The sequence below is a fragment of the Malus domestica genome, chromosome 14, assembly GCF_042453785.1.
Source record: "Malus domestica chromosome 14, GDT2T_hap1".
In the NCBI taxonomy this organism is placed as follows: domain Eukaryota; kingdom Viridiplantae; phylum Streptophyta; class Magnoliopsida; order Rosales; family Rosaceae; genus Malus; species Malus domestica.
In genome coordinates this window covers 14574550-14592999 of record NC_091674.1, presented here as the reverse complement: position 1 = coordinate 14592999, position 18450 = coordinate 14574550, and the positions used below count along the sequence as shown (strand labels likewise).

The 18450-nt window shown below is 38.8% G+C and overlaps 3 protein-coding genes and 1 long non-coding RNA gene across 4 annotated transcripts; 3 read left to right on the top strand and 1 right to left on the bottom strand.

Annotated features, from left to right (window-relative positions):
• Positions 1–369: 369 nt before the first annotated feature.
• Positions 370–2394, top strand: LOC139191081 (uncharacterized). The gene is made up of 4 exons (XR_011575218.1): positions 370–670; positions 763–872; positions 1432–1498; positions 2168–2394. It is a non-coding gene; the product is annotated as an uncharacterized lncRNA (long non-coding RNA).
• A 3362-nt stretch (positions 2395–5756) lies between these two features.
• On the top strand, positions 5757–6437 carry LOC139191176 (embryonic protein DC-8-like). The gene is made up of 2 exons (XM_070811744.1): positions 5757–5963; positions 6186–6437. Exons 1-2 carry the CDS (start codon positions 5757–5759, stop codon positions 6435–6437), a joined length of 459 nt encoding a protein of 152 aa, XP_070667845.1.
• A 32-nt stretch (positions 6438–6469) lies between these two features.
• On the top strand, positions 6470–7000 carry LOC103454785 (embryonic protein DC-8-like). The gene has a single exon (XM_029092223.2). The coding sequence runs from the start codon at positions 6470–6472 to the stop codon at positions 6998–7000; it is 531 nt and encodes a 176-aa protein (XP_028948056.2).
• Positions 7001–10072: 3072 nt separating this feature from the next.
• LOC108175267 (uncharacterized) lies at positions 10073–11413 on the bottom strand. The gene is made up of 2 exons (XM_070811743.1): positions 11084–11413; positions 10073–10927 (listed from the first exon to the last, which is right to left on the bottom strand). The coding sequence occupies exons 1-2, from the start codon at positions 11411–11413 to the stop codon at positions 10073–10075; spliced, it is 1185 nt and encodes a 394-aa protein (XP_070667844.1).
• Between the last annotated feature and the right edge of the window lie 7037 nt (positions 11414–18450).

Sequence of the window (18450 nt, the reverse complement as noted above, 5' to 3'; positions counted from 1 at the left end):
CTTTTTTTCACTAATACATGGAGAATAATTTACCCATAACAAGAAGAAATATAATTTGATGTATTATATTGAAAAATATTATGTCATACCTGTGACGACCCGTCCTTAATTTTTCTATGTAATTTCTCCTCGAGTATGTGTATTGACGATTGTGCCCTTATTGGCAAGTGACGTGGACTTATTCTTATCGCTTTCCTTTTTATTTCTCGCTATCGCATTTAAATTGTACACGCTAGTACGAGTAGGCGTAAATTTTAAAGTGTAAAACCATCTACTTTGGATAGATTTCGATTTCCTTTTACTGTAGGAAATCTAAAAACCTATCATTGGATTCCTTTTAAACCCATCCCGTGCACTTCCCCCTTCATTATTCACTGTCACCTATCCCATCTCTTCTTTATTTTCTGTTCCCTCAATCAGAAAAGCATCTATCTCTCTCTCTCTTCTCCCTCTCCCACGCCACATTTCTTCTTCTTCTTCTTCTCTGCAACAACCACAAAATACACCAAAACTCACAAACGTGACAAACCAACTACACCATTGTGATCATCTTAGTCCCACGATCACAACCATGTCCTTGAAATCTGATGTAGATGAGTTTTGACTCACCAACTCGGAAGGTCGGCTCGGCGAGTTCGACATATCGATTTTTAGGCCATGCATGGCTTAGGTAAGCCTTGAGAAACCCTTAGAATCTTCATTTCACTTCTATGGGTTGTTATTGATCCTTTGTTTGTGTTTTGAACGTGTGGTTTTACCCAGAAACTCGAGAAGAAGGAGAACCTGCCATTTTTCACTCAAGAACCGTGGCCATATGGTCACTTTCAAACTGTTTTTCTGGTCAACCTCGACCACAACTGGACTTCTTCTAGGTACAAACTTGTTCTCTACATTCCTAACTTCAAAATAGCTTTTGAATCACTGAGTTTGGTTAAGTAACGAGTTAGAAATCAACTCTGGAAGTTGGGAAGAAAATGTTAGTTTTCTGGAAAATTTCAACCATGGTCGTTTAGCCACTTTCAGGCCAAATTTGTGAACAACACGGACTATATTCGAACTTTCTGTAAATTGGGATCGATAGATCAAATTCCTGGCTTTAATTTGGCTTTTGTAGAAGTGAATTTGGTTGAGAATTGAGCTCGTTAGGGGCTCTGGAAGTTGGCCCAAAAATCTGTAAAACTGCAGATTTTCGTGAAGAAGGTGAGTACAGTGTACTCGCGGGGGCACGTGAGGGCGAGTCGATAGCCACTTTGGGCGGCGCGCGGGGGCGCGTCCGGCCTTTGGCAGGCGTGTGGTTGACAGGTGTGTGTTTGTGTCTTCGAGTAGATCGATTTTATATATTTACACCCTTGGTTTGAGCAAACTATAGGGGTTTTATTTAGGTTTCCGTTATGTGCTTTAATTAATGTTATTTAGTTATTTCACATATAGGAGAAACTTATTTCGTGGATTTTCGAGGCCAAGCTAGGCTCGGGGGCTACGACCTAGCAACGTACTTGTGAGTAGGCAATTATTTTATACCTATATATATTTATAGTTTCCATAAATGCGTATTTACTTCACTTTTACGCCTAATTTGCCTAGTATCATTATTGTGATATAAATTGTGATAAATGTTGCTATATGGTTGTGATATTACTGTCATGGCATTTATACGTACTTGTGTGCATGCTCATTTTGCTGCACCCGGTGTTAGTACTCGCCCTAGGGCCAGGGCCGTCCTTCACGTGTATGTTCACATCCGCACTGTTTGCTCACCTTGGATCCAGGTTTAGGTACTAGTCTTGTCGGGTAGATTACATTAGGGGATCCGACTTGTATGTGATGTGCTTTTGCACCAGTCTTCACGTGATCGTAGTACTAGAGCATATTGATTACACCCAGTCCTGTTCGTGTCAAAAACCATCTGTTCGAACTTGTGTGTGTTAGCTTAGATGGATGAGCACTTAGTTATATTGATTATCACATGATTATTATTGTGGCATATGATACATCATTTACTTGGCATATTTCTAGTTATCTGGCTGATATATTGGATTTCATACTTACGTAGTATGTTTTGAGGAAACTATACTTGTTTTACGGCGAAGGGTTAGTATATTCAAAAAAGGTTTTCTTATAAGCATCGTTTTGCTGAGCCACTCAACTTTGTTTTTCGTCCCTCCAGGACCTAGATAGCTGTACTCTTTGTGGCACTCGAGGAATCATGGCAGTTTTGACATTTCCTTCTATTTAGACGTAGGAACTTATCACTATTATGTAATAAGTGTACTTTGATTGCTTTGACTACTCTTTCGTAGTCTCCCTATCTATTACGCTTTGAATAATTGTAGTGGGTTCAACCCACGAATTGTGCACTCTTTCACTGTTTAGTTTTAATTAGTTTTAACTTTATTCACTTTTTGCATCACTTACCCTTATTGTTACGTCACCTCATGGTGACGACTAGCTTGCTTCGACCTTCCCAGGTCGGGGTGTGTCAATACCTATATTTATACAACAATAAAACGTGCCTAATATATTAACAATACATGAAAAATAATTTACCTACAAGTTAGAGAAGTGTTATTTGATTCAAAATATATAATACGGATTTAGTATATTTTTTTTTAATAATTGGAACAAATTAATTTACTTCTTAATTAATGAAATATATATATACATATCACAAAAAGGTAAATTTTTGGTATGATATGGATACAATTAATGCAATACAACAGTTTATATATTTTATTTCACTTTTTCTACAACTTTTAATTTGGAATAAATTTAGGGATTTAGGAAAGTGGCATGTGTGTAAATAAATTGCATTAGGTCAATAGTGCATCGATGTGGTTACAAATATTAAATTTGGACTTTTATTGGATGTTTATATTTAGATGGGTTTTTATTTAGGAATCACGAATTGTAAGGGCCAAAATCTAAAGCACCCTAAAATATATGCCCCAATTCAACCAGACGTCAACTCAATCATTTATCAAGTTGGGTTGGGTTGATGCTTAACACAATTTTTAGCCCGAATTTGCTCATCCGTAAAATAGTTTACGCATCCCACTCCAATGTAGTAGCTACATAAGTTGTTGGGATCGGATCTCGAACCCAAAAGCATAAAACGAATCACGAACAGATCACTTTCGAGAAAAGATTTTGAAAATCGAAAACGAACCAAAATTTAGGTGTTCCAAAAAAGTTTCAGTATTTTGGTACAGTTCGGGATTGGGCATAACAATATGATGCACTTGATTCGATTCTTTAATTCATCCAAGCATATGACAGACAAAGACGGATAAGTATACCTTCTCATTCTCCAATTTGAGAACCTTGTGACCTCTGCCACACTTTTGACCTACGGATCTGAGCTCTGCTACCATGTTCTATTAACGTTTATTACAATAGCTCCGAATCACAGTTCCCTGCATAGGACACAAAAATGCAGGCTTTAATTAACGTTTATTAAAGCCGACTAGTAGTGCACTTATTTTTTCAGATTCTTAAAACCAAAATGGAGTCCAATTGCATTTTTCTTAGCCAAAAAGTTATCGACTCGAAGCAACCGACCAAGAGCCAAAATCAACCCCAATTTGCCACCTGGTAGGAAACGTGGAATGCAACCAGAGCAAAACAGTAAGGAATCCACCGACATTGCCATTCATCACTCTGCATGCAAATCGACGTGTCAAACTCTCGTCCCACAATACCATGCACGTAGCAGCTACCACCGCACCCGACCTCCACGTTTCACACTTCCAGAACTTCACCGATTATATATACGACCACCTCTTGCCTTCCGGAGTTTCAAAATAAAATACAGAAAAGAGGAGAGAAATCAAAAACTCGGAAACCATTCCAAGTGTTTGCTTGAAAAAAAAATAAAAAATATCGTGTCTAATTTCGAAGTGCATTTTGTGGGGTTTCAACGGGGTCGTCGAAGCAAATGGAGGACGAGACAGCTGCTAACGCAGCAGCGAGGCTCGCTGCCCATGAACCGACAGATGTGAATGATGCGAAAATTAACTTAACACATAAATTAAACCCTTTTGTTGTTAAATTGTAGTATAAATGCAAGTAGGGATCGTTCTAAACCGGGGATTAGGAGGGCTTGCTAAAACCTCTAAACTGACTTAAAAACATATAAACAAAGTTAAAAACACTAAACTAGACTCGAAGAACTTAAAACAAACTCAAAGGACTCAAAACAAGCTAAAAACGCTCAAATCTGCCTAAAAACACAAACTGGGTAGATTTGGACTCTAATACACTTTTGGGACATCTAAAAGCACAAATCAAAACAGATTTTGACTAATAAAACACTTTAAAGTAAAGGGGGGTTTTGGTTTTGACGAATTTGAAAACAAAACAAGTAAATTAAAGAACTAATGAAATCTGCACGAATTTGAGTAAATTGAATGGATGGAAGGCTAGCTAGGAGGTTCTTCTCCACACATGACATACTTGCACATAAACCAATTTTCAGTTGTTCTTTCGATCAATCATGAAACTCAACACCCCAGGTTAATTAAGTCCGCTTAAATTAACCTTCAAGTTCTCCTTAAGTTATTAAATTGGATGGGAAAGCGCATACAACAATTCAAGCATTCTTCAAAAGTTCTTTATGTGAACAGCACAATAAAGATACAATCAAAGATCATTAAGCATTATGAAAACTATAAGTATTGACGAGGCATTCGTTACTATGATGAGCATGAAACTCCTGCCAAGAATTTATTTAACGCGATCGTTTATAAGTTACCTCCATTACTTGTGAATATAAGTTTGTAACTATTAGGTGAAACTCCCTTATACTCTAGCATCATATTCATGCATGCAAACTAAATGTGCACTCTTAATAAACATACAGGAATAAGTTATCAATCAAGTAGTTAAACAAATTGAATTCACAACTTATGAAATCACAACTGAAGGTAATCAAATCATATTGCAAGCATGAACATGGTTTCGAATTCCCCCCTAGCTAAGGGGGGTTTAGTTCCTCATACTCACAAAGCAAAGATAAACAAATTTAGACATTGAAAACAAAAGAATGAAAACACCTAAAAACGCTCCAACAATCCAACTTGAATGGCAAGCACGTCCAAGGGTCCTCCTTCTTCTCTTTGTTGCGGCACAAGGTGTGGTTTGATGGATGAGTGGTAAATTATGGTGGTGGATGGATATAGGTGAGTTATGGTGAAGGGTGGATGGGTGGATTGTGTTCTCTTGGCCAAGGAATGAAAGTGTAAGTGTATGGAGTTGTGAGATGTGAATGTAGTGTCTTTTGATGGATCTTTTTCTCCCTCCTTTGTTATGGTGAAGGGTGGATGTATTTATAGGCTAGGGAGAGGACCACCATCTAATTAAGGTGGTGGTGGTGTATGTTGTGGTAATGAGTGGATGTAATGGGTGTAGGGGGTGAATGTTTGGTAATGAGTGGATGTAATGGGTGGAGTGGATGGATGTTTGGTAATGAGTAGATGTAATGGGTGTAGTGGGTGAATGTTTTGTAATTGTAGGTCAACACACTTGCACACAAACATGCTGATTTCTAGCCTTCAAATCTTCAAAAACGTCCATCCTCATGTCTCCATGCTTGTACTATCCAATTTTGGCCCAAAAATGCATCAAAATGCTCCAAATAGCACTTTGTTGCTAACTTTGTTATTTAAAGCTATAAAAACACGAAAATAGCTTAAAGTACTAAAATAACTAGAATTAAACTAAGTAAATGCCAAGAAACAAGCTAACTAAGTTGCATAAATATGCTCCTATCAGTGAACAGAGATGTTGTTAAGGAAGAGACAGTCAGGGTGGAGACTACTTATGTGACTGATGACCTGGGGAGGCCAATAGAGTTTGCGGAGTGCGAGGAGAAGCCCGGTGTGCTCGAGTCGATGATGAAGGCGGTGACAGGGACTTTGGAGCATGCCAAGGAAGCTGTGGTGGGGAAACCCCACGAAGAAAGTCAGGTTCAAGAGAAGGGCAGGGAGTATACCACCTAGAAGGGGAAAGGGACCACTGATGCAGCCGGGGAGAATATAAACGAGTATACTGGAACAGCGGCAGATAAGGCAAAATAAACGGTGGAGAAGGCAAATGAGAAGAAGGAAGCGGCTAAGGGGAAAGTGGTTGAGTATGCGGATTACACAGCTCAAAAGGCGAAAGAAACTAAGGACACTGCTGCTTAGAAGGCGAACGAGGCGGTTCAAAAAGCAAAGGAGACCAAAGACACGGCCACTCAGAAGGCAAATGAGGCGAAGGATACAACAATGTGGAAAGCGGGTGAGTACACAAACTATGCTGCTGAGAAGGCAAGAGAGACCAAGGACACCGCCGCTCAGAAGGCGAAGGAGGCGAATGATACAACAATGGGGAAAGCAGGCGAGTATACAAAGTTACAAACTATGCTGCTGAGAAGGCAAGAGAGACCAAGGACACCGTAGCTCAGAAGGCGAAAGAAGCAGCGAACAAATCGATGGAGACAGCCTCTGAGTACAAAGACGACTATGCCGCTCAGAAGGCAAAGGGTGCTAAAGACACAACAGTAGGGAAAGCGAGCGAGTACATTAACTATGCAGCCGAGAAAGCAGAGGAGGCAAAGGAAACAACTGTGAACAAAGCTGGCGAGGACACAAACTATGCCACCGAGAAGGCAAGGGAGGCCAAGGACACAACATTGAACAAGGTGAAAGAGGCGAAGGACACAACAATGAACAAAGCGGGCGAGTATACCAACTATGCCAACAAGAAGGCCAAGGAGACCAAGGATACAACGGTGAACAAAGCTGGTGAATATACCAACTATGCTGCTGAGAAGGCCAGGGAGGCTAAGGATACTACAATCAACAAAGCTAGTGAATATAGCAACTATGCGGTTGAGAAGGCGAAAGAGGCCAAGGACACTACAATCAACAAAGCTAGTGAATATAGCAACTATACAACTGAGAAAGCCAAAGAGGCTAAGGATGCAACGGTGGAGACTATTAGTGTTTGGTTTCTGTGTTAGTTTCAATGGAAGTTTTAAAAACTCAGTGAAATACACCGAAGAAGACGGAGAGAAAATGTTTCTTAGGATTGTGTCGATTCCATTTTCTACTATTTCATAAAAACCTTTTACAGCTTATATGACAGTTAGAGGAGTGAGAACAATTTCACTCATTCTATTACAAAGCAATTACAACCGTTCATTCCTAAGCGATGCTTACACTTGTCATGAGCTATGACTCATTACAATCTAATCTAAATACCAATTGGAATATGATCTAAAGGTTCACATTAAATCCTACACATTGCTTATAATGTAACTATCATAGCAAATACATTTATACTCCAATACTCCCTTCTAAACGTTTTGCTGTTTCACACCAATAGCAGTTCTCAAGTATTCGAATTAATCCTTAGGAAGAGCTTTGGTAAAGATGTCTGCTAATTGCTCCTCTGTGCTACAATAGTGTAGTTCAATTGTCCCATCTTGAATGGCATCTCTTATGAAATGATACCTCCGATTAATATGCCTGGTTTTATGATGAAACACTGGATTCTTAGACATGGCTATGGCAGAAGTATTGTCACATAGCAAAGGTGTAGCCTCCACCCGTTCTTCTCCAAAATCAGATAAAACAAACCTCAACCACATTGCTTGTGTTGTAGATTCTGCAGCACTTACATACTCGGCTTCTGCAGTAGATAAACCTACACTGCATTGTTTAACAGAAGCCCAAGAAAACACTCCTGAACCTAAACTAAATGCATAGCACGAGGTACTCTTCATGTCATCCAAGCTTCCTGCCTAATCACTATCACAGTAGCCTATCAACACAGCAGCTTTTCCTTTCACATATTCAATCCCAAAATCCAATGTGCCTTGTACATATCTCAAGACTCTTTTAGCTGTCCCCATGTGTTTTCTGGTAGGTTTATTCATGAACCTTGCCAGCAAACAGGATGCATACATTAGATTGGGTCTAGTAGCTGTCAGGTATAACAGACTACCAACCATTATCCTGTACAAACTTTCATTAGCATCCACACTCCCATTTTCCTTAGATAACTTGTCATCAATTGCAAGTGGGGTTTTCACAGCTTTACAATCCTTCAATCCAAATTTCTCAAGTAGTGACTTGGCATATTTCTTCTGATGAATAAATATACTCTTATTGGTTTGAATTATGCCCAGACCAAGAAAGTGATGTAACAGTCCCAGATCTGACATCTCATATTGCTTCATCATATCCTTCTTAAATTCTTAAATCATTTCATCAGAATTCCCTGTATAGATAATGTCATCTACATACAGAGATACAATAAGCACACCTGCATCACTGAACTTTGTATACAGAGTAGCTTCACTTTGGCTTTTCTTAAAACCGGATCGATTGAAATAATTGTCTATCTCATCGTACCAAGCTCTGGGAGCTTGTTTAAGACAGTATAAGGCTTTTTTCTTGTAAACCTTGTCTTCTTGTCCTTGAACTTCAAATCCTTGTGGTTGATCCACATGTACTTCCTCATGCAGTGTACCATTTAGGAATGCAGACTTAACATCTAATTAAAACAACTTCCATTCCTTTTAAGTTGCCAATGCAATTAGAGTTCTAATGGTATCAAGTCTTGCCATAGGTGCAAAGGTCTCGTTGAAGTCCACTTCAGGCTTTTGAGAATAGCCCTTAGCCACTAGCCGTGCCTTGTTCTTCTGCACTGAACCATCCAGATTAAGCTTTGTGTTGTAGACCCATTTTACACCAATTACAGGTTTATCAAATGGCCTTTTGACCAACTCCCATGTGTCATTCTTTTCGATCATCTCAATCTCTGTAGACATAGCTTTTCTCCAAGCCTCATCTCTTGATGCTTCTTAAAAACATTCAGGCTCTATCACACAGAAATTGCACCTTTCATAGATATCATTCAAGCTTCTGAACCTTAGAGGAGTATGATCATACACTTGTGAATCGGTGTGATCCATTTGCTCTTTTTGTCTTGAAGGAGAAGCAATAACTTGCTCATGTTGCTCTTGTAGTAATTATGTGCATTCAAATATTGCATCATTTTCAGCAGCTTCAACCTCATTCTCTTCGCTTTCATAAGCTTCACTTGGAATTGAGACTGACAAAGTTTTCTTATTACCAGATTTCCAATCATAATAAGAGTTCTCATCAAAGATTACATCTCTAGAAATAAGTATCTTGTTAGTTTTAGGGTTGAACAACCTGTAACCTTTTTCACAGGTTCCATAACCAAGGAATATGCATATTACACTTGTTGCATCTAGTTTCTGCCTCATCTGTGATAGAACCTGTGCATAACATAGGGATCAAAACACTCTTAAGTGTTTTACTCCAGGCTTTTTTCCACTGTAGGCTTCAAATGGAGTCTTCTTATGCAAGGCCTTGGTAGGACATCTATTGAGAATGTAGGCTGCAGTGTTAACTGCTTCTGCCCAAAACTCAAATAGAATGCCTTTCTCCAACATCATGCATTTAGCCATTTCTACAATGGTCATATTTCTTCTCTCAGCAACACCATTCTGTTGAGGAGAATAGGCCACTGTGAGTTGTCTTTCTAGACCAAGATCTTCACAGTACTGAGAAAATTCCAGAGAAGTGTACTCCCCTCCCCTGTCACTTCTTAATTTCTTCACTTTGAATCCACTTTGTAATTCAACAGTTGCCTTGAACCTTTTAAATATACCAAATGCTTCAGACTTGTTCTTCAGAAAATAGACCCATCCCATTCTGGTACAATCATATGTGAAAGTGATGAAATACTTGTTTCCAACTTTGGTAGGTGTTTACATTGGTCCACATATATCAGTATATATTAACTCCAATGGTAGTGCAGCTCTCTAGTTTGTTTCTTTAGGAAAAGCATCTCTAGAATGCTTTCCAATGACACATCCCTCACATACTGTGGAGTTCATTCTGAGCTTAGGTAAACCAGTCACCATGTCATGCTCTTAGAGTTGCATTAGAGCATTCATATTTAGATGCCCGAGTCTTCTATGCCTTATCTCAGCTGCTTGTCTAACACTTGCCCTCATAGCAATTTGGATTCCTGGTTGCAACTTCAAAGGAAAACTTCAATTTCCTTTCATAGGAATTTTGACAACCAGATTAGAGCATGTAAAATCTTCATAAATTCTGACTTCAATCCCCCCAAACACAAGGTAATATCCATGCTCCATCATCTGTCCCACGCTCAATAAATTCTCCTTTAAACCAGGTACTAACATGATCTCCTTGATGTACCTTTTGCCTTGCTTAGTTGCAACCATTAATTCTCCTTTTCCAACTTCATTAACCAACTCCCCTGTGCCCATCTCAACTTTGGCAGTAACACTTCTATTAATGTTCTCCAGTAAATCTTCTCTTCCTGTCATGTGATTATTGTAGCCACTATTAACATACCAAACGTCTTCTCCCTTCTTCACTGCAGCAGACATACACACATAGGACATAGTTGGGTTGCTCTCCACTTGATTAGCATAATTTTCCTGTTGGGTAACCTTTTTAGATCTACAATCCTTGGCAAAATGCCTTGGCTTATCACAGTTGCGGCATCTTGGTTTCCCTTTGAACCAACACTCTCCAAAATGAAGTTTATCACAGTACTTGCAAGCATTCTTGACACTATCAGAAGACCCAGTAAATTTTCCTTGATGGTGCATAGATTTGGTATCCCATTTCTTACCCTTTGTTTGCCAGTTCTTTGTGGGTTTGAAGTTTTGATTGCCATTGTAATTGTTCTTCATGGGAGCTATACTTAAACTAGCAAAGGTCTTTTCAGTATTATTTTCAGAGTGTCTCTCAATCCTTTGTTCATACCCTTTTAGAGTAGCAACTACATCCTGCACATCAACTGTCTCCAAATCCCGAGTATTCTCAATCACAACTACAATACTATCATAGGATCTAGGAAGACTAATTAATAATTTCTGCACTATTCTTTGATTTCCAATACTCTCACCATAACTTTTCATTTGTGTAATGAGATCCAACAAACGCACAAGATACACAGAAAATGATTCATGTTCACCCATTCAAGTATATTCAAAATTACGCCTTAAGCTTTGAAGTTTCACAAATCTCACCTGTTTATCTCCAATAAACTCCTGCTTCAGTATATCCCAGGCCTCTTTTGCTGTCTCCAGAATGGCAATCCTTGGGAAAATTTCATCTAACATATCTCCTTGAATAATTCCAAAAGCCTTAGCATCGTTGATCATGTTCTCCTTCAGATGCTTTAGCTCAACTGCAGTGAGTTCTTCTTCTACTTTCTTCGCCGAAGGATTATGCCCCGTTTCAACCATATCCCACAGATCGTGAGATCTGAAGATGGTCTTCATCTTTATCTGCCAGAAATCAAAATTTTCTCCATTGAAAATCGGTGCTCGAAGATCAGCACCACTCAGTCCAGCCATATTAGACTTGTTATCGAGTTACCCAGAGATTTTCAGATCGTTCTTAAATCGCAGCAAACTCAATTCTCTGTCGAGTTCCTCAGCTGCGAACCTTGTCACAGATTCACGCCCAGATTGAGATCCAACTTGGCTCTAAGGCCATATTAGTGTTTGGTTTCTATGTTAGTTTCAATGGAAGTTTTAAAAACTGATAAGCTCATATTTATATATATTTTACATCAAATTCACTTGTCTTTTCTTAGTTAGTTCCTTATATTTTTGAGCTATTTACTTGGTTTTTGTGTTTTGTGGTATTTGTCAAGCAAATAAAAGAAAAATAGCACAAGTAGGATTTTTAGTAACAAATTGTCAAAACTACCTCTGCAGATCAGCTGATTTTGGAAGCAAGTTGCGAATAACTCAGAATGAATTAGAGAATGACCCTTATATGCTTGGAAAGCTACGGATGTCTATTGTTTGGAGCATTTCGTGGATTGTTAATATCATTTTTCTAGAAGAAGTTATGGCCGTTTTAACATTGAAAGGTTTCCAAGACGCTGAGCAGTTTGTAACTGCAATGAAAGCAATAAACCCAATAAATCTAGCAGCCAAAACTGATGCAGCCAAGAACAAGTCAGCTGACACATTCAAATATCAGAGAAAATGGAATTAAAAATGAGGATTAAGAGGGAGTAATTGGCATAAAGGCTACCAAAAGTGTTACAATTGTTATACCACATTTCCTCTCACTTATTGTCATCACTAAATGACTATTAGTGGGTGAGTTAAGGAGAAGAAAATGATGCAGCAAGAATGCGTTTAAAAGCAGCATTGGGAAAGGAAGGAAGGGAAGAGGAGGCCTTGGTCGATTTCTTTCGGTTCTATCTTCTCAAACTCATGTCTATCTTTTGTTTTAACTTGAGAACTATGTGTAACTATTTTTTTAGAAGTTAGGGGCTGTTTTGAAGCCCCGAATATGATTGCAATTTTGTTATGACATTTCGTTGAATTACTTTTATGAATGGATGAAACTTGGTTCACTACTTGTCTCATTGATGAATTCTTTATTTGTTTTCTATGGATGCATACGTAGTAAGCATATCTAGGATTCTAATGCTATGAATATGTGTGTGCCTGCCCTTGTCGAATGAGGACCTACATATGTTCTAAAGTAGTACTTGTTAATTGCGATTAACATGTGAACCAATTTCTAGGATAAGTAAGACAACGCCAGTACTTACGATGCCTTGTGATGACTCAAACTCTTTTCGTTCTTAATGATTTCTACTTGTTAAATCTATGAACACGCCATTCTAGATTGCATGCTAGGGACTAAGTTAAGTTGAAAACGCCATTCTCTTAACATACTACGTAAGAAAGAGTAATAGGTTGAGTTCTAACATTGAGCCAAATTGAGCATCTTCATTCGGAAATAAAAGAAATTTGAATGAAACATAACATGTTTGCATGATTATTTGGTGGTGGATAGCAATACCCCTAACTCGTTTTTCTTAATTTGTGAACTACTTAAAATTTGTTTCTATCCTGTTTTTGTTCGATTTAATTTAAATAGAAAATCAACTCCAAAAATCCCAAAAATTTGTGTGAGCATAGCTTTGTGTGTCTAGTATCTGTATATAAAAGTTCGTAGACTTTAGATAAGTATAAGTCGGTCTAATAATTATTGTTTGGTGGCTGGTCAGTAGGGACAGCAACCCAGTTTTTGTGACATTTTAGGTAGTTAGATAAAACAATCTTCTGCGGGAAAGACCCTTATTTTCATATGCTACAATTGACAAATCTTAGTGTTAATAAGGAAAATCAATAGGACATTTGTGTGCTACTTTGTGGTGTGCTTTTAATCCTATAAAAAACTCAGTAAAATACACCGAAGAAGAAGGAGAGAAAATGTTTCTTAGGATTGTGTCGATTCCATTTTCTACTATTTCATAAAAACCTTTTACAGCTTATATGACAGTTAGAGGACTGAGAACAATTTCACTCACTCTATTACAAAGCAATCACAACCATTCATTCCTAAGCCATCATGTAAGATGCTTACACTTGTCATGAGCCATGACTCATTACATTCTAATCTAAATACCAATTGGAATATGATCCAAAGGTTCACATTAAATCCTACACATTGCTTATAAGGTAACTATCACAGCAAATACATTTATACTCCAATAGAGACGGCTAAGGAAACCAAGGACTATACTATACCACTGAGAAGGCGAAAAAAGGGAAGGATACTACCATGAGTAAGTTGGGTCAGCTCAAGGATACCGCTGCTGGCGCCGTTCAGAAGGCGGTGGAGTACTTGTCTGGCAAGAAAGAGGAGACCAAGCAGAAAGTTGTCGAGACTGCCGGGAAAACAAAATACATGACTTATGAGATTGCAGAGAAAACCAAGGTATAATTACTACTCAAAATTACTAATTAATAATTAGTAATCTTGATTAACACAGGTACGCTTATATAAAGAAAGGACATTGGATTTATCGTTTTAGTAATGATCTAATTTGTGTTTTCTAGGAAAAACTGAGTGAGACCGAGGAGAAAGCGAGGAGAAAGATGGAGGAGTTGAGCAAGGATGAAGATGCTAATAGGGCACGTGAGGCAAGTGAGCAAGTGACTACGGGGAGGAGGACAATTCCCATTGTGGAGAGGGTGAAGGTTGACGTTGTGGGGACGGATCAGGATCCTCTCCTGGTCAGATGAAGAGGATCCTCCTGATCAGGCCGATGAGCTTTTTAATTTTTATCTAACGATTATAATTATTATAACTTTTAGAAGATCTCTGTTTGTAGTCGTTACATAAAAATTGAACGGCCCGATAAGCCTGGTCTTAGGAGAGGATCCTGATCCTATGGGGACGAGGCCTAGTGACGTGAGTTGTTTGGACGAGGAAGGGAAAGCCCGAGTGGAAGTCCGCATCGATGATGAGGGGAAGGCAAAGTGCGCGTGGAGCACCCTGGTAAAATGTGATCGGATCCAGTGTGCATAGTGGGGACCAGACTCCTTTGTAATGATTCGTACTTTAGTTTTTTGTGTCGTATTTATTAAGGGTAAAAATGTAATACAGTTAGTAATATAGTTAGGTAGTTAGTATTTGGTTAAAGTAGTTAAGATTTCTATATAAACAGTATGTGTAATCTTCATTTGATTCAGTTAATACAAATCCTATTTCTCTCTCTAAACTCTCTCTCTCTAATATCTCTGTGTTCATCCTTCTCTTCATTCGTTGTTCTTGATTTTCCTTTTAATTCCCAACATTGCAATGTAGTTAACATGGTATCAGAGTCACCAGGCTCACGCCATTGATTCTGGTGGTTCCATTTCTCATTGTTTTTCATCTGTTTCTAGCATAGTTTCTTTCCAAATTTCCATTTGTTTTTCGGTGTTTCCGCGAGATTGGGTTGCTTTTCTTCCATTGTTGGGATCGCCTCTTCAATGTTTTTGTGGGATTCGACATACTCTTCCTCTAAGACAGCTGAATCTTGATCTTGGTCTTCCGCCATTGGTGCGGCTGTCACTTCGAGATCCTGTTTTTTTGCTTCTTTCTGATTTTCCCGCCAAATGTTTATTGCAGACTCTGAGTGAAGGAAAGACTCCCATTTATTCAACTCCAACAACTACTTTCCTTCAAATCGTCATTCGAAGCGTGATGGGTATGATGGGTGCAAACCATTGGTGGGTTGGATTGGATATGAACCCGGTCGACTTCGAGAAGAACAACGAGCTCCTACGATGAGTTCTGGTTTGCTTCCTCAATGTTCTTTAGGTCAAGATTGAAGTTCTTATCAGCATGATATTTAGGGTATTTGGATTCAATATTGATCATTGCTACTTTCGTTGTGCTATCTTGAATGGTTGCTGATCTCTGATGTGTTTTTCTGGCCTTTTTTGCTCAAGAACTGAAGATTCAGGTTTCATCTTTCTTTTTGCACTCCAAATGTTTGTTTTATTGTCTCAGTGAGGAATTCTATGTTAATTCTTGTATTAAGGCCGATAACCACTTACCGATTTAGAAGAATATGAAGGTCGATTGCCATTTCTTCTAAGTGCAAGATTGATTCTTTAATTGAATATTGTTAGGTATTTTACACTCAAGAAGGCTAATTGCCGAGAGTGTACTATCATTACCTGATTGATCAGCAAATGAAGGCCAATTGCCATTGCTGAAAGATTGGTTCTTTAATTGTTTGTTGGGATAGAGAGGCTGATAGCCATTTCCCTTTTATGTTTCCTCCACAAGGCCGATAGCCGGAGTGAAAAGTTCTGTTTCAAGTATTGTGTGTTACTTCTTAAAGGTCGATAGCCGAAGTAACGTTCTTGAAAAATAAACTTGTAAGCTGCAGGAAGTGAACCCTCTCGGGAATTTTGATCCGCATTAGAAACAGTGGCCAGCCATTCATCTGCTTTCTGAATTGCAAGGGAGCAGAGTTTCAGCATGTTACCAGCAATTGATAGTCTGCTGACTATTCCTCGTGCTACCTTTGCAGAAACGCCATTCACTGGGCCAACTTCTGTCTCTAGTTTAGACTTTGCTTCTTTCACGATTTCATGTAGTTCATTAAATTTTGAAGTCCCATGCAAGAGTCTGTAATAGTGATTGGAGTTGTTCTTCCAATCTCAAAATGAGTTACCCCAGTTGAGATTGAGGGGGAGTATTAAGGGTAAAAATGTAATACAGTTAGTAATATAGTTAGGTAGTTAGTATTTGGTTAAAGTAGTTAGGATTTCTATATAAACAGTATGTGTAATCTTCATTTGATTCAGTTAATACAAATTCTATTTCTCTCTCTAAACTCTCTCTCTCTAATATCTCTGTGTTCATCCTTCTCTTCATTCGTTGTTCTTGATTTTCCTTTTAATTCCCAACATTGCAATGTAGTTAACAGTATTTTGGGTATGCTGTTGTTTGGCTACATAAATTGGCTTGGTAAAAAACAAAAAAGAAAGAGAAAAAAAAAAGACATATCTTGGTCGTGGTTGAACTTTTTATGGGCTGATCATAACTGGAGCCAAATTTTTCACCTGTCAACGAGCCCATCAGCCTGAAGCTCCCTCCTCTGACAGTATTCAACGAATCCATCAAGCATCTTGTAAATTCGTAATGCAAGAGAGAGGAATTAATTGCCCATGACGATAGAAGTGAAGTTAATTATGTGATTTTGAGAGTGATTGGTTAGACATTGACCATGTTTAAAATGTTTACGTAGTCCACATTTTATATAGCCATGTGATTACTTGGGTAAATTAACAACGATTTGCACAAGTATCTTATGTAGTGGGCATTATCCAAATGAAGTTGAAGTTAATCTGTCGCATGAGTGTGTCATGTTATCTTGATGACCTACAACATTATTCACCTAAAATTGCTCATATCATGCAAATTATTATTTGAAGATAATGTTGCTAATCGTTCTGAATAGTTTTATGAATTCTGAGAAGAGTTGCATTATTCACTCAAAAGTTGCTGAGCTCATTTGGATGTGCTTTTAAATGATTGAAAACTAATTAAAATGATTGAAAACACAAAACATTTTTTAAAACAATATTTAGTAAAAATGTTAGTAAATCTTGGAAAAGCACTTAAAGTGCTTTTGGAACCTAAAAATATTTTCTCTAAAAGTGCTTTCAGTCATCCAAACAAGCCATAATTCAACACAGAAGAGACATGCCACATAGTTTCATTGGCTAAAACAGATTTACTCTTCATGTGCAACCAAATTAGAATGGTTTATTACCCTAGTTTAGACTTGTTAGTACCATATTATATTGGGCCTCGTTACTTGGGCTTCCAGACATTGAGCCCATGATCTATGTAAAAGGGGAGGAGCTCTTAATCTGTAAAAGGGACTCCTCACCCTCATAATCCACAGGCATCACATCCCCAAACAGAGGCTCTCATATTCAGAGCAAAGCTCTCTCAAGCTCTCTCTTTCTTTGGGGGACTCCTTTTCACACTTGTAATCCATTCATACAGTTACAGAGAATACAATCAACATTAGTGTGGACGTAGCCCAAACATTGGGGTGAACCACGATACATCTTGTGTTCTTTACTTTCTTGCAGATTCACGGTCGGATTTACGTTGTTCCAAGACCCTTCGGTTTTGTGCATCAACATTTGGCGCCGTCTGTGGGAATCGACACGAAAAGCTATGTCAGTTCTCTTTCATTTTTTCATCTTACCACCGTGAATCTGCAAAAAAACCCAAGAAACCAAATCTCTCTCTCTCTCACCTCCAACACATAAACCATAGCAATCCACTGACCTAATTTCTCCCTATCCCAACTCAAAATCCTTTTTTTTTAAACCCAGAAACCAATTTGTCCATTTTACGACCTGGATGCCAATTTAATCGGATCCAGACCCTCTTGATCTGAACCCCAAATGGGTCACCTGAACCTGTTCGCCTCGAAGCGGAGCTCAAGGCAATGTCGCTTCCTCAACCTTATCTCGGTAGCTTCTTCTGCATAGTGATTGTTTTCTTCCACTTAGTCTTCACTCCTTTGGGCGACTCACTCGCCGCCTCAGGTCGCCAGGCTCTTCACTTATCGACTGATGCCGATCCGAAATAATGGCACCGTTTAATGACGTTGGTGGAGCTAGGGAAGCACCACCAGCTTATAGAAGCATGCCCGACTGATGTCGTTGACCACATGCCCTGTGAGGACCCCCGGCGCAACAGCCAGTTAAGTCAAGAAATGAGCTTTTACAGAGAGAGGCATTGTCGTCTGTCCAAGGAGACCCCTATCTGCTTGATCCCAACTCCCAATGGCTACAAGATTCCGATCCCATGGCTCGACAACTTGACCAAGAAAGCACACACACTCTCTCTCAAACAATCCAAAAAATTCCAATCTTTCAATTGGGTTTTTGCTCTGTTTGTATTACGGGTGGTCTTTCGAGCCGGGCTCCAAGAGATCTGAAGATGAGGCTTCTGGGTCAGATGGAGTCGGCCTGCTATTCGGAGGTTTTGTCCCCCATCACGATTTGGATTACTTGCGTGACGACCAGGAGCACAACTCTGAGGTCACCAAAAG